Source organism: Rattus norvegicus, chromosome 20 (genome assembly GCF_036323735.1).
Source record: "Rattus norvegicus strain BN/NHsdMcwi chromosome 20, GRCr8, whole genome shotgun sequence".
NCBI classification, from domain to species: Eukaryota; Metazoa; Chordata; class Mammalia; order Rodentia; family Muridae; genus Rattus; species Rattus norvegicus.
The window spans coordinates 4,491,768-4,507,563 of NC_086038.1; the positions used below are offsets into that span (position 1 = coordinate 4,491,768).

Genomic DNA, 15,796 nt, shown 5'->3' on the forward strand with positions numbered 1-15,796 from the left:
GCCATGATGGTTATGGGCTCCAGCCCTCTGGAACCATAGGCTCCAGATCAAATGCTTCCTTTTGTAAAGTTGCCTTGGCCATGGTGTTTTGTCACCACAATCAAAGAGTAGCCAAGACAGAGAGATTGTTTGACAAAGTAACTATAGAAACCCTGGTTTTAGGCATGGAAACATTGTGTCCTTTGAGGCACTAGAACATGGCATAGATAGGTGTGAAATAGTTTATGAGGGATTTAAGCAGTAGCGTTTTTTTCCCTGTCTCCTTTCTGTGGTTCTTACATGAACCAGCTGCAGACACACTCAGATAGAGACCACATGAGAGGCTTTGGTCTAATTCTTTTTTAAAATCATTTATATCTTATATGTATGGATGTTTGGCCTACATGTACGTCTGTGTACCAGGCGTGTGCCTGTGCCCTTAGACGGTCAAAATGGGTGTCCGATCCCCTAGAACTGGAGTTATAGATGGTCGTGACCTACCATGTGGGTGCTGGGAATGGAACTGGGGTCCTCTGCAAGAGCAGGCAGTGCTTTTAACCCCTTAGTTATTTCTATGACCCCTGGCCTGATTTGTAGTGCAAGTGTTGGGTCTTCCATAACCGTGACTCACAGTCCTTTCTCTTGAGGAAAGAGGCAAAACACTCTCTCCTCCCACCTGCTTTGTCCCTCTGGTGCTACTGGAGTGGGAGTTTCTAGAAAAACCCATCCGGGTCTCAGATGAGCGACATTTCTCCCCAGGTCTAGATTCTTCCATCCTCATGGTGAGCCCAGAAGGTGAAGAGAGAAAGCTGCTATGCACAGGCAAGGAACCATCACCTGAGGGGCAGCAGAAAGAGGCAAAGGCAGAGAAGATTCCATCACTGTGAGGGCGGGACCAAGACTATGTTGGGTTGGCTCAGGTCTAGGCGTCCCCGACTGTGGGTGTCAGCTCCATCAGGAATGGGTCCGGGTCCATGAAAAACCTTTGGTCAGCAGCAGGTGAAACCACTCCATGTCAGCGCAGAGCTGCTTATTGAGGGGAAAGATGAGAGGAAGGATGGTGTGCGCTGGGCTTTCGGGGTACATTTTTATCTGAGCCTCTCATCATCAGAGGAAAGCCTTCGCCTTTGGCTTTCACCATTCCTGTCATTTTCCCGATTGCCGTTGTGTTTTTGGTCTGGAAGGTAAAATGGAGGAAGAGGGGATTACAGAGTGTCAAGGATGAGGAGAGAGGAAGGAGTCACAGACAACTGGAGTCACACAGAGCAGGGTCCATGGGCTTCCGGCTGGGCGTAGGACTGAGGTGGAATACCAGCAGACCCTGGGACCCATGACCCCTAGAAAAAATACACAATAGGATTGGGCAGAGAAGAAAATCACTGGGTGCAGAAAAAATGACCACACAGTTTGCAGTGAAGAGAAGTTTGTGGGTCCTGGAAACAGAGGAGACATCTGTGAGTAATAAACAATATAAACGCTAGACTTTCTGCCCTGAGAAGTGCTTTTTAAATCAGGAAATTAGGCTTTGCTACTACAGAAACAGTCAAGAAAGAGCTTGGGGGTGCGGTTATCTCTCTTGCCCTCGGGGTTGAAGGGGGTCCCTACCAGTGTCCTGTCTTGCTGTCTGACAGACTTGTCTTCCTTTTCAGGGCAAAGGAAAACATTGTATCAATAGCTGCCCCCCTTACCCCCGCTCCACCCCCCACCCCACCCCATCTAACACCACGGTTGGGTTCACTGTCATCAACACTCTGCCTCAGTCTCCTGTTTCCTTTTTGGTGAGAAGGATCGTCCATCCAAGACAGGCACATAAGATACCAGCAGTGGACACAGTGCTGTGCCCACAACCTGGGGGGAGAGGGAATGGCCTAAGGCCTGGTCCATGCAGGAACACAGGATAGCACTTGGGAGCGGAGGGACAGCTCTGTGGAAACTAAAGATACGGGAGCTCTGAGTTTCCAAGGGCATGGGACTGTTTGAACAATTTGTAGGCTGACAGAGAGATGGAGCCCCGGAAGTTGGGGACCAGATAGGGTTTAGTTCACTTGACTGAAACATTAGAGGATTGGAGATTTCCTCCTTGGTGGTGGGGTGGGATAACAGTTGAGGACGTAGGGTCATGGCTGGGTATTGTCAAGGCAGGACAGGAAGCCTGAGGCTGCACAACTCTCCTGGAACTGGAGTCACAGACAGCTGTGAGCGGCAATGTGGGTGCTGGGAACGGAACCTGGGTCCTCTGCAAGTGCAACCAGTGCTCTCAACCCCTGAGCCACCTCTCCAGCTCCAAGTAGCGGCAGGTTCCACTGTGGCCTTTTCTTACACAGGTGTCACGGAATTCTCTTGCCCTTCGTTATTCTTCCCCACTGCCCTTCCTTTGTCTCCTCCTCCAGCTTGTTTTAAAAGAATGTATTTTTTTTTATTATTTTACGTGTAGGAATGTTCTGCCTGCATGGATATCTATCTGTGAACCTCGGCACGTTTGCTGCTTGTGGAGGCCAGAAGAAGGTGCCAAGTCCCTGAGTTACAGATGGCAGTGAACCACTAGGTATGCACTGGAAACGGAACTCAGGTCCTGTGCAAGAGCAGCAAGTACTCAGCTCCCCCTTGCCATCTCTCCAGCTCCCTCCTAAGTGCTTTCTGGTTCCTCTGATCCTCCTATGCTGAGGGGTCACGGCATCTCGTACTTCCCCAGCAGGCTGGATGAGACTGAAATGACCAGGGTTATGCAAATCCAGATCCTCATGTTTCAAACACTGAGCTGTCTCTCTGGCTCCAAAGTTAGTGTCTTTTAACCCCATTGCTGTTTTATCTGTAAACTCTAAGCTCCCTCAGCGCTAGGCTTTGATGATGACATGAATGTAAGCCAGGCCTCATCGGCTGCTGAAGAATGACTAGGTGCCCGTCCACCGTCCTGTTCACCCACTCACCTTTCGTCCGCCGTTTCACCTTGATCAGGTCGACAGCCATGGCGAGAGGCAGCACCAGGACAGGCAGGGTCATCCATAACAAAGCTATCCTGGAGTCTGAAACGCAAACCCCAGTAGGTCATGAGATGAGGAAAACATCTCCATGGCTTTTCTTATGTGAGCAGCCTGAGAGTTGGGTCTCTCCAGGGCCACTGGTTCAGTCTTCCTGCTACTCAGGTGCCAAGGGAAGCAGGCAAACTTAGGTCTGCTGGTGCCCCGCCCCATTTCCTTCTCTCCTTCCCGTGTTACATCGCTCAGCCTCAGAATCACTGGAGTAACTACCGTGGTAAAACAAAGTCTCCCAGACTATAACTGACAGGGATTTGAGGAAAATTAATTTTTAGTGCAGAGTAAAATCCACACCAAGGAGAAAGGAAAGTGTCAGAAGTGTTTTGACAGCAAGGGGGAGTTTGTAGATAGAGTAAAATGAGACACACACACACACACACCATACACACATACACACACACACACACACACACACACACACACACACACAGGGGCAGGAGGTGGGGGACAAGAAACTCAGAAATGTTGTCCTTAGGTTACCTATAGGCTAACTTTGCAAGAGATGATATTTATTTTTAAAAGATTTATTTAAAAAAAATACCCACCATGGAGAATAAATTAAAGTAGGAAGAGGAAAAGAAGAAAAGAGGAAGAAGGGAAAGGAGGAGGAGGAGGAAGAGGAAGGGAAGGAGGAGGGGGAAGGAAAGAGGGAGCAGAAGAAACAGCAGCAGCAGGCTGAGTGTGGGGTGCACAACCGTAATCCCGGCACCTGGGATGCAGAGGCAGGAGGATCAGAAGTCCGAGGGGAGCCTGAACACATGAAACCTCTCAAAGAAAAAAAACAGAGCCCAAGCCATTTGACACTTGGTTCCCAAACCAGAGGAGGAAGGTACACAGTCACCAACCTGAGAGAGGAAAACGTGCAGTTTTCTCCTCGCCCAGAGGGAGGCTGATGGAGCAGGTCACATTCACCATGGAGCCATTTGTGACCAGCAGGAGAGTCTCCACCTGGAACAGCTCCTGGCTTCCTTGCCGAAAGGCCTCAGAAAACGATGGCAGGGTCCTTCCGTCTCTGTCCCTCCACTGCACGTGGGGTCGTGGGAACCACCCATCGGACGTACACCTCAGCTGTGTTCCTCCATCTTTCAAGACCTCCCTGGTGATCTGTGGGGTGGAACCCACCGCTGGGGACAGAGAGCAAGAAAACAAATGGAGCCTCCCCACCTGTGTGTGGTCAGCAACTTCTGGGAGAAGGAGAGGTGAGGACAGAGCTCTGGGCCAATGGCCTCCCTTGGGAGCTCAGACTGGCTACAAGGTTTCTTGTTCTGTTTTTCTATTTTTGTTGCAAAGTCTTCTGGGATAGATTGGGAGTTAAAAGAAAATACATTTTCAAATCTTTTTTTTTTTTTTTGTAACCTCAACTCCTTTTTCCTTCTTGACCTTGACAACAAAGTAACTTTGATCAGACATGAGACACATGAAGAGAGGCTTCCCAAAGCAGAGGCAGCTAGCCTTGTAGCAGATGGCCCTCTGGGCATGTCCTGTTCCTGTCTGCTGACGTTGGAGAGCTGTTCCTAGGGCTGATTTTTGTCTGCTGCCCTCCAAGTACACCAAGATTGTCAGTCTTGACAGATTCTGTGCCTGCGGTAGACCTAGCTGAGTCTTCGAATTCCTGCACTTCCTGGAAACTTCACATTTCCCAGAATCTTAGTAGCACTGTGAAATAATGAGGTTTGTGTAAAATCACCAGGAATATTCTCAGACTGTCACTTTACAGACTGCTTGAGAGCCCCACCTTCCTGATTGCTCTGCACTTAAAATTTTCAACAGCAGGAAACACATGCCTAGTGCTGCCGGTCTGACCAAGAACTCACAGCGGTGAAGCATGCAGCCCGAGGGAGAGACCTTGCTACTGATAGTTTGCTAGACGGACATAGTATCCAGCTGCCTTTCAAATTCTTTATCTTTGTACTCATAGATTAGCACAGGCCTCAGACCTCATCAGAGAAGTTTCTCTTGCAGTGGGACGTGGTTAAGACAGAAACTCACAGCTACTCAAAGCTCAGAGATTGAACGGAGGGCTCAGGTACAAATGAGACGTCTATGTCGTTGTCCCCTCCCCCTACGGCTAAGCGACCACCATGGAAGAAGGAAGTAGACCTATTGTAGGAGTCAGAGGTTGGGGGATGGGCACTGTACTGAGACAGTGTCTGGACAGGACAGGACCACTGCACCACAGCGGCTGTGGTTGCCTACGCAAGACCTGCACTAGATTAAGCTGGTCAGCGCTCCAGCTTGGGAGTGGGAGGGGCTCACGAGCCCACTCCTAGCTAAGGAGCTATGGACAGTTGATGGATGGATGGATGGGTGGATGGATGGATGGATGGACAGGGGTGGGAGACTCAGTTCTCTTTAAGGATGTGGCTCCTGGCAGGTTGGCCTTGCTCCAGTGGATGGCTCTACATGCATGAGTATGTGGACAACAGAAAAAAGGAGTTCATGGCTTATTAACTTTCTATAAAGAGGACGGGAAGTTGGGTGGTGAATATGACCAAAATAGATGGTTTGAAATTTTCAGAGAATTAGTAAAAAAATAAATAAATAAATTATTAAAAAACCCCAAATCCGTGTATCCGAAAGTTCAGTATAAACTTGAAAATGAATGAGCACGGAGAACATTTTGAGTGTCAGAGAAATCCCCCTGGAACCAGCGTGCCACAGTGTTAGGAAGCTGGAGGGGCCATAAGATCCACCTGGTAATCCTTACCCATCACCTGCACATCTACACGGGCCTCCTGGTAGACACCATCTTTTCCAAAAAGGCACCGGTACTGCCCCTCATCCGAAGTTCTGGCGTTGTGGATCTGCAGGGTCAGTTTTCCTTCGTGGATGGCGTCAGTCACCAGTGAAGTCCTCCCTCTGTATTCTGCCATCTGCTCTCCGGCCTCATGGGCCCCATTTGTATACACGTGGACTACAGGGTAATAGCGGGCTCGGAGCCACCTCACCTCCAAGCTCTGAGCGTCCGTTTGAGGTGAGAGCTGACAAGTTAATTCTATGGTCTCTCCGACTCGGACAGGGATGGCTTGGGAAGGTCCGATTACCCTCGAGGAAGCTGTTAAATACACCAGACAAGGGGTGAGGGATGAACCAACATGGACACCCTGTGAGGTTCAGAACCCTCAAGCATCCCAGGGCAGGCATGAGGCTCAGGGACCCTCCTTAGAGGAAGGTGGGACTTGCAGTCTCTGCATGCAGTTTAAAGAAGAGCACAGCGGTCTGAAGGAAACACTAACGAAAGGCCAGGCTACACACCAATACGGAAGTCTTACTGCTAAAGCTCTCAGAATAAAATGAATATGCCATCATTTCTAACCCGGCCGACTTTACACAATCGGTTTGTGCTACCCTCTGATCACAGGCTAAAATGAGTGCCAGGTAGGCATGTAGCGACAGAAATTGGAAAAGCCTTCCCCTAGTCAATCCCTGAAGGAGGTTCCAGAGGCTGTGCTTTCGCACTTCCTCCCTCTCTCATGGGGATCATGAGGTGTCCCGGGTGCTCTCCGGGCTCTGTCCTCATGCAGGGGCATGCATGGAGGTCCCACTCACCCAGTTCTGTCTGGAGTTTCTCTGGAGAAGGAAAAAGAAAACTATTTTAAGGAATTTGGTAAAGGAGAGAAAAGACACTTTCCAGAAATAAAGGTAAGCTTCATGTTGTTTTTTCAAGAACTCGATTTACTTAAAAAGGACAAAAAGCAGAAAATTCATTCTTCCCATGGCCCACCCGGTGATACAGATCTTACTTTTTTTGCAACAGAAAGCCGTGAGTTCTACCACCGTCAATTCGGTTTGTTTCTGCTGGTATTGAGCGCTAGTAATATACATGTATTGTTTTTAATAAATGAGGGCTAAGTATGGAATATGTGGTCATAAACAAGTATTACTTAGAAATTAAAACTGTGTGGCACTGAATTAACATTAGCACATTTAACTTTTAACTCTTTAATGCACCCTTTGCTTACATCAGCAACACATCCAAACACAGTGACCTAAAAGTCTCAATTGAAGATGTTTAAAGACAATACTCATCACATTAATAACAATGTCTAGCTCAGCACATTGGTCCCTGCCTGTAGTAACATAGTAACAACCCTTGGGGGCCTCAGTCAGGAGGGCTGCAGTCGGTTCGAGACCAGCCTGGAGTATAGACCGAGACTGTCTCACAAGAAGTCTATTTCAGATAGATAAGACAGAGAGATAGAGAGACAGATAGATGGGAGATAATTGGATGTATGGATAGGTGGATGGATGGATGGATGGATGGATGGATGGATGGATGGATGGATGACAGGTAGATGGTAGGTATTTGGAAAGACAGGTGATTGATTGATGATATGTTCAAGATAGAGGACTGATCAATGACAGGTGACTAGATAGATGATGTTGGTTGGTAGATATGTGATGTCTAGATAGTGGATTAGACACACAAAGATAGATAAATGATGGATAACTGATAAATGGTTGGTAGATGGACAAACAGCAGATAAATGACTGATAGATTAGATATGTAGGTGATAGATATTAGATGGTAAATGGAGCTTTATCATTGAGCACAAGGGCCTTCTGGGCTCTTAGAATCATGAAGTGCTACCCTCCTCCTCTACTCTAACTTCTAACGACATAGGAAACACACCCGTCACTATTGTATTGTGAGTTTTGATTATTGTTTTGTTACTACTTATTGACAAGACTATAACAAGAAGCTGTCAAACAAACCATCCCACCCAGACTAAGCACATGATTGGTTCCTAGAAGCAACTGGCCCAGCACAGCAAAATGTCTCAGTTAAAGGAGTAATTTTATTATATTTCCAATGTGTTGAATATCTGTGAGGTGAAATCAACACAGTGGAGTTAAACGCTGAGCGTGAAAGTTACCGAGATACTGTGAATGTTTATAAATTTTAACATATTATCTAGATACGATTAAAGAGGAGTAAGAGTTACTACTGAGCAGTGCCCAGAACCCAAGGTCCTTGGTTTCCCTGGAACCCGAGGTCCGTGGTGCCCAAGCCAGAATACTGACCTGGAAGGGCAATGGTGGCCTCTTGGGGCTCTCTGAGGCCACGATTGTAGATGAAGCAGGAAATCGTCTCTACACTGTCGTTCCTGACCACCAGTGTGTCTTCCACAGAGAACAGCCCATCTTCACCGTACACATGGTTCTCAGAGAGACTCATCAACTTCTCTCCCCTGATGCCCTCCCAATAGACCTCCGGCTCAGGGAACCAGCCTCGGGACGTGCACACGAGCTGGACCCCTTCTTCTCCGGGCCCCTCCACATGGATGTTTGGGGAGGATCCTAGAGCTAGAGGGGGGGAGAGGGAGAGTGAGAAGGAGAGCGACAGAGAGCATATCCTTGAACCCCAGAGCCCACAGATGGAACCAAGACCAGGGATGGTCCTTCATAGGGAGGAGGTGGGAGCCCAGGGTCTGAGAACCAGACAATGTCACCAGAGTTCCTTCTCACTCAAACCGAGGTCTGATTGTTTATATCTGTAAAAGTTCACATCTGACCATACTTTTCTTCAGACTCAGACGGAGAGAGGGGGAGGTGGGAAACGTGACTCCGTTTGTTTCGTGACTCTGGTACTTCCGAAGAAGTGGTGTAATTTATTCTTGATAACCTCTGTGCCCTCAACTTTGCTTCTCGTGTTCCCCGTACGAAAGCACCCCATGTCTGCCATTTTGGGTGACAGCAGAACTCTAGTGTAAATGAGACATTTATTATTAACTCGGACAACACATTCATAGGCTGTTTTCATTTCTTCTACGGTTTGTTAGATTCCGTGGGCAGTTGCAATTCTGGTATGCAGTAAAATGGTCGGGAAAGTACTGTACCTCTTCTCTAGTGGGGAAATCTATTTTAGACTAATTTGTATAAACCACGGAGTGTCTTTTTCTTTTTAACGTTACAACTGTTTATATCACTGGCGGGGAAGACAGACGAGGAAGCCTTTCACTTGCACCCACAGGAAACACTTGACTTAATTTTCAGTGTCCCCGAGTGTGGCGTGAGTCACTGTCCAGCTCCACCTGCAGCTCAGAAACACACAGATTCTCACATCCATTGAACCAACTGAACGTAGTAATGGGAACAATTACAGTTACAAGTGTCAAGAAAAAAAAGTTTTGTGTGGTTGTTTCTCAAAAAAAAACCCCAAACAACAAACAAACAGACCCTTAAAATCAGAACCGATGTATAACACTCATTGCTCCACCCAAGGAGAATTAAGCTCACATTGATTCATTGAAGAAAGACCCCTTCCCAGTGCTTCCCAATGCCAATGTGGTAGGATCAGCCTGGGTATCCATTCACAGATAAGTGGACAGCGAGATGATATCAAGTGGGGTGCTAAATTTTATTTTATGTGCGTGGGTGTTTTGTGCGTGCATCTGCCTCATGTGTGTACCTCGTGCCCACACATGGAGTCCAAAAACGACATTGACTCCTCTGGAATTGGAGTTGCAGATGGTGTGAGCTGCGGTGTGGGTGGCAGGAATCAAACCTGGGTCCTCTGAAAGAGCAACGTGGGCTCTTAACTGCTGAGCCGTCTCTCTAGCACCCGCTTTATCACTCCGAAAGAATTAAAGTAACTCATCCACGGGAAGCGGATGGGACTGGAGACCACGGTGTGAAGCAGAAGGGGATGATGGGAGGCGACAGGAGAAGGTATGGGTAAAATGATCGAAGGCCATGATAAACGGAATGAAAGTGTCACGGGACCCATCACTTTGCACATAGAGCACATGCTAAAGGAGTTTTCAAAGAAAGAACCGCATTGGCCAGAGAGGCCAGTGTCCCCAGACAATCATTCATTCCCTGGTGAACCAACTGGATTTGCCCCACCTCTCCTTCTGCAACTAGGGCGGTTCTGACAGCGTGCACAAGACCTCAAACCAGACAATATCCCAGCATACAGGGGAGCTGGGCATGGATCCCACGCCCAGATGACAAGATATTGGTGACTGATAGCTGCTGGGAGCGGGGGATGGGCTGGAAGCAGGAAGTCAATTTTCCTTAAGGGGTGCAGCCCCTTGTAGGTTGAGCAAGCTCAGCAGATGTTCACCCACTCGAATGTGTGGACAGCACAACTCATACTGGATAGAAGAAAGAGAAGAGGAGGGGAAACCATGATTGTAAGGGTGGAGAAAGGGGTGGAGTTGGGATGGGTGGGGGAGGGGAAGGATATGATCAAAATACATTGTATGAGATTCTCAAAGAAATAATTTTTAAAAATGAAGAGGAGGGACTGGGGAGATGGCTCAGTGGTTAAGAGCACTGTCCGCTCTTCTGGAGGACCTGGATTTGGTTCCCAGCAGCCATGTGATAGTTCGCAGCCATCTGTAACTCCAGTTCCAGGGGATCTGACCCTCTTCTGGCCTCCATGGGCACTGAGCACATACATTGTGCACAGACACACAGCCAGGCAGGATACCCACACACACACGGTAAAGGCAAATAATTCCTTTTTTTTAAAGAGAGAGACAGAGAGAGAGAGAAAGAGAGAGAGAGAGAGAGAGAGAGAGAGAGAGAGAGAGAGAGAATATGTCTTTCTTTGGTGGTTGAAAAGGAATTTCGCAAAGGGTGATACAGTTCCCACAGGTAAGTGGATGCCCCCTTGTGCTCCCCTGTGCCCCTATGCCTCTGTACCCCTGTGCCCCCGAGGCCTGGGCCAATGCTCACCTGCCACTTGGAGTAGCACACTTGCCTCTCTCCAGTAGTCTCCCTCCTGGATGCGGCACCAGTACTGGCCATCGTCACCTGGCTGCACCTGTCGAATCTTCAGAGCCACACTCCCCTCTTCAGTGCTGTCCTCCATCCACTCTACCCGGCCTCTGTAGCCCTCCATCGCTAGCCCAGGCACCTCAGCTCCATCCCGGTACAGCATCACAGGCGTGTCAGGGTCGGAGCGGTACCACCTCACCTCCATGCGTGCTGTTGTCCTCTTGGGGAGAAGCCGACACGTTAGCAGTGCGTCTTCTCCAACATTGGCCAGGATAGGGAGGGCAGGACCGACCACTCTGAAGTCATCTGCAGAACAGTGAAAGAGGGGACAGACTCAAGCCGGAGGACCAGGATGCTTGCTCTGAGTAGCCAAGATGCTGGAACTTGTTAACAGAAAGCAGCGGGGGATTTAATGTCTATGTTTCCGAGAATTAAAACACGGAAGCGTGTACATTTTCTGGTTAAAAAAAATTAAACGGTATGTGTTCTAAAGTTTAAAAGTTTGAACGTGAATGTGTGTCACCAGCCTTGTGGTTGTCGCAATTCTGTGGTTCATGAGCTTTTGGGTTCTGGATTTTTTTTCTTTAAAGTGTTTTATTTTAAATTATGCGTGTTTGTGTGGGCACGCACATGTGTGGGAGGATCAGAAGAGAGGATCAGCCTGAAGCTGGCTTACAAGTGGTTGTGAGCCATCGGTAGTAGGTGCTGGGAACTGAACTCGGGTCTCTGGAAGACTCAGTACTCTCAACGGAGCCACCTCTCCAGCCCTGTGATTTGCAGGCTTAAACCACCCATCTTTAATATAGCAAAGCCACCACATCTCTGGGGTCCATTCCCAAATAAATTAGTATGTGGGCTGATGTTTCCATGGGGACTTCATTTTAATTCTGGAGTCATTTTGAGTTTAGGTAAACAGTTATGCCTCTGGATTCTTCTATCTCCCAGGGTCATTCATTCCAGGGAAGGAGCTGATTTTGGGTTTTTTGTTTGTTTGTTTGGTTGGTTTTTTGTTTGTTTGTTTGTTTGTTTTTTGCTTTTTTTTGTTTGTTTGTTTTTGTTTTCTTTCCTTCTGGAGAAGGCAAAGGTCCCATAAATAGCAAATGTGAGTTTTACAAAAGTGTCTCATAGTGGGTTAGAGACAAGGCTTGCCTGGAAAGTTTGAGTCTTCTGATCAAATTTTAAGTCATGTTCTTTGATATCTGAAAATCAAAGATATGTTTGATAATTCTGTAGGCTGCGATGCCTGAGACTTTCATGTCACAGACACCCATTCTTCCTTGGCTGTCCCAGAACTGGGGAGGTGAAGGCAGGAAGGATCAGGAGTTCAAGGTCATTGTGGCTAGGTCATCTTGGTGAGGTTAGAGGCCAGCCTGGGTAGGCTCAATATCCCATGTAGAGAGGAGGAGAGAGTGGAAGCTTAGCAGGGAAAACCACTTGCAACCAAGCCTGAAGAACAGGAGTTCAAGTTCCAGGATCCACATGGTGGGAAAGGAGAACCAGCTAAAGTGAATAGTTTTCTGACCCCCATACACAAGCTGCAGCGTGCACACCCACCCCCATACCTTGTACATGCGCTTGCCCCACCCACATACACATAAATGTAACATTAAAAGCTAATAAAATAAAAGTAGTCATAAAATACTCTTATTTAACTCAGATTTAGGATGAAATAAAAATAAATACTGCTCAAAAATCTTCTCCAGAACTTAGACAGAGATCTTGTGTCTTTCATTGGTGGGATTTACGTGCGCCATCTTGCCCACAGAGTTCGAGTATTGGATGAAAACTGCGCGCGCTCCAGCTACTGATTCCAACGTGCTTTCCAGGTGACCTGGTTGGGTTTTGAGACTGTGCATTTTAGATCCGCACGGCATGGCAGTGAGGGAGGAAGGGACCCTACCTGGGTGCTTCATAGTCAGCAGAACGAAGAGGAAGGAGGCAGCTACGCCAGATAGACTGTAGCCTGGGAAATCCACCATCCTGCCTGGAGCAAACACAGAAGGTGCAGCTGTGATTACCCACCATGCCCTGCAGTTTCTGCGTTGTTTTTTTGTTTTGTTTTTGTTTTTGTTTTGTTAACTTGACACAAGCTAGAGTCATCTGACAAAAGGGATCCTCAACTGACGAATTGCCTCCAGATTGGCTTATGGGTAAATTGGGGGGGGGGGTCCTGATTAATGATTGATGGGGGAGGACCCAGCCCACTGTGGGCGGTGCCACCCCTAGGCAGGTGGGCTTGCATGATATAAAAAGGCAAGCTGAGCAAGCCGTAGAGGGCAAGGCAGGAAGCGGTGTTGCTCCATGGTCTCTGCTTCAGTGCCTGCCTCCAGGTTCTTGTTTGAGTTCCTACCCTGATTTCCTTTCATAGTGGCCTGCAAGCTATAAGGTGAAATTAATGATTTCTTTCCCGGGTTGCTTTTGGTCCTGATGGTTTTTGTTTGTTTGTTTGTTTTTGTTTTGTTTTTTTTTAATCACAGCAATAGCAAGCTAACTGGGACGTCTGCTGGCTATACTATCTTAATAAACAACCAGCACCAAACCCGTCATATCAGATCATGGTCTGGCCCTGTTCTTTGAGGTTATTGATCACAGCTGACTCACTCACATCTGAGCTCTCCCTATGGGGTTACACTATACATTATCCCTAAGGCTCCTCCTTTCTAAGGTCTCTCTTAGTCCAGCTGGCTTCTAACTTACTATGTAGCCAAGGATGGCCTTGAATTCCTTCTTCTACCTCTTGTGAATCCTGAGGTTGAAATTCCATACACCAGGAGGCAAATACTGAAGAGGATGAGGCAGGAGGATGTCCAGTTTGAAGCCAACCTGAGCTGAAGAAAGTTTTTTTGATTGGAAAGAAAAGCAGTCCCGAGCTAAAGAGACAATGACGTTAAAAGGAGAAAAATTCAGCTTGCTGTGGTAGCTCACTATAATCTCAGCACCCAAAAGGCTGAGGCAGGAGGATTGCCATGTGTTGGAAGTCAGCTATTGAGTGTGAGCCTGTCTCAAACACCACTCTCTTTTAAAAAAATGCACAGTGGAGATCAACAAGAAGTAAGAGCCATTTCCTGACAGGATGTTGGCTGTGCGTAGGCCCTACCTACTTCCTCCTCATAGTTGACTCCTCCCCGTCCCCGCTCCCGTGTTCGTCCTTCATGAGAAACTCTCCAAGCCACTCACCTGTCGCTCTCTCCCCTAGGGTGAAATGGAGGCTCTTGGTCGCACTCAGCCACAGGTGTGTCCTTCAATCACATAGCAGGTGTCTAAAGACGGGAGAGCACTGGAGATGGAGCAGCCAAGGAAAGTGGAAGCGTCTCTGGCTTGGGTGAACCAAGATTTGAATGTTGTCAACTTGGAGGCAGAGTCAAGTCCCTGAGGATCACTCTAAAATGAGGCTCCAGTCAGAACAGCACATTCACCTCCCACTCATTGTGATATACTTAAAAGTGAAACTCAGAAGGCAGGTGGACTTTGACTGGACTCTGTTGTGACTCATCTAGCCTTCTAGGCAGTTATAATGTTGACACTTATCTCTTCAGAATGCCGGCACTCAGGCTGGCTCCTGCTCCACACCCTGTCCAGCAGGTAGGTGACTTGGCATCTGGTAGTGACCTACATCATGGCTACTTCATCCTGCCCTCCAGCTTGCTGAATAGCTATGATTCCCCACCTAGGGCCAAGCTCCCTCCCAACACGGAGTCTGTGGGGCTTCAGAGTGCATAGCATGTCTGTCTATCAGATACTCAACCTTCACCTACTGAGGAGAAAATCAAGACTAGGAGGGATCATTCCTTCTCCCAGACCGGAGCATCAGGCCAAGGTGCCTTTGTGTTTTTGTTTTATTCTTTCTCTTTTACTGGAAAACAAATGCTTCACCAAGAACTGTAATAAGCGTTGTGACATAGTGGGTGGGTACAATGGAGGGCCTTGGGCACCCCTGTTCTGTGTACCCCTTTCTTCAGCCCTTCCTTGGGGCTCCCCTAAATTCTCTCTGACATTATTGAGGGGTCTCTAGATCTACTTTTAAGAGCTGGGTGGAGCAGTGTTTAGCTCATTTGGAAGAACGTTCTTCACTGTAACAGTGTAACACCAGAGTGTGACTGTCCTTCACTGTAACAGTGTAACACCAAAGCACGAATGTCCTTCACTGTAACAGTGTAACACCAAAGTGTGACTGTCCTTCACTGTAACAGTGTAACACCAGAGTGTGACTGTCCTTCACTGTAACAGTGTAACACCAAAGCACGAATGTCCTTCACTGTAACAGTGTAACACCAGAGTGTGACTGTCCTTCACTGTAACAGTGTAACATCAAAGTGTGACTGTCCTTCACTGTAACAGTGTAACACCAAAGTGTGACTGTCTTTTACTGTAACAATGTAACACCAAAATGTGACTGTCCTTCACTGTAACAGTGTAACACCAAAGTGTGACTGTCCTTCACTGTAACAGTGTAACATCAAAGCACGAATGTCCTTCACTGTAACAGTGTAACACCAGAGTGTGACTGTCCTTCACTGTAACAGTGTAACATCAAAGTGTGACTGTCCTTCACTGTAACAGTGTAACACCAAAGTGTGACTGTCTTTTACTGTAACAATGTAACACCAAAATGTGACTGTCCTTCACTGTAACAGTGTAACACCAAAGTGTGACTGTCCTTCACTGTAACAGTGTAACATCAAAGTGTGACTGTCCTTCACTGTAACAGTGTAACATCAAAGTGTGACTGTCCTTCACTGTAACAGTGTAACACCAGAGTGTGACTGTCCTTCACTGTAACAGTGTAACACCAGAGTGTGACTGTCCTTCACTGTAACAGTGTAACACCAGAGTGTGACTGTCCTTCACTGTAGCAGTGTAACGCCAGAGTGTGACTGTCCTTCACTGTAGCAGTGTAACATCAAAGTGTGACTGTCCTTCACTGTAACAGTGTAACACCAGAGTGTGACTGTCCTTCACTGTAACAGTGTAACACCAGAGTGTGACTGTCCTTCACTGTAACAGTGTAACACCAGAGTGTGACTGTCCTTCACTGTAGCAGTGTAACATCAAAG

General features: G+C 47.5%; 1 protein-coding gene across 1 annotated transcript; it reads right to left on the bottom strand.

The window, feature by feature from the left end:
• Positions 1-332: 332 nt before the first annotated feature.
• Btnl2 (butyrophilin-like 2) lies at positions 333-14,165 on the bottom strand. Its single transcript, NM_053815.2, has 9 exons — positions 13,920-14,165; positions 12,643-12,726; positions 10,701-11,048; positions 8,040-8,321; positions 6,564-6,584; positions 5,722-6,069; positions 3,860-4,138; positions 2,907-3,002; positions 333-1,156 (listed from the first exon to the last, which is right to left on the bottom strand). Exons 2-9 carry the CDS (start codon positions 12,719-12,721, stop codon positions 1,068-1,070), a joined length of 1,542 nt encoding a protein of 513 aa, NP_446267.1. The 5' UTR covers positions 12,722-12,726; positions 13,920-14,165; the 3' UTR covers positions 333-1,067.
• Positions 14,166-15,796: the final 1,631 nt, after the last annotated feature.

What these genes read in the sequence shown, in the direction of transcription:
- Btnl2 (NM_053815.2), bottom strand. Translation starts at nt 12,721, where the DNA reads ATGGTGGATTTCCCAGGCTACAGTCTATCTGGCGTAGCTGCCTCCTTC. An exon ending in TGTGCTACTCCAAGTGGCAG is followed by an intron (nt 8,322 to 10,700) that starts GTGAGCATTGGC and finishes CCCCCCCTCTAG; the next exon opens with CTCTAGGATCCTCCCCAAAC. An exon ending in TGTAGATGTGCAGGTGATGG is followed by an intron (nt 4,139 to 5,721) that starts GTAAGGATTACC and finishes CTCTGTCCCCAG; the next exon opens with CGGTGGGTTCCACCCCACAG.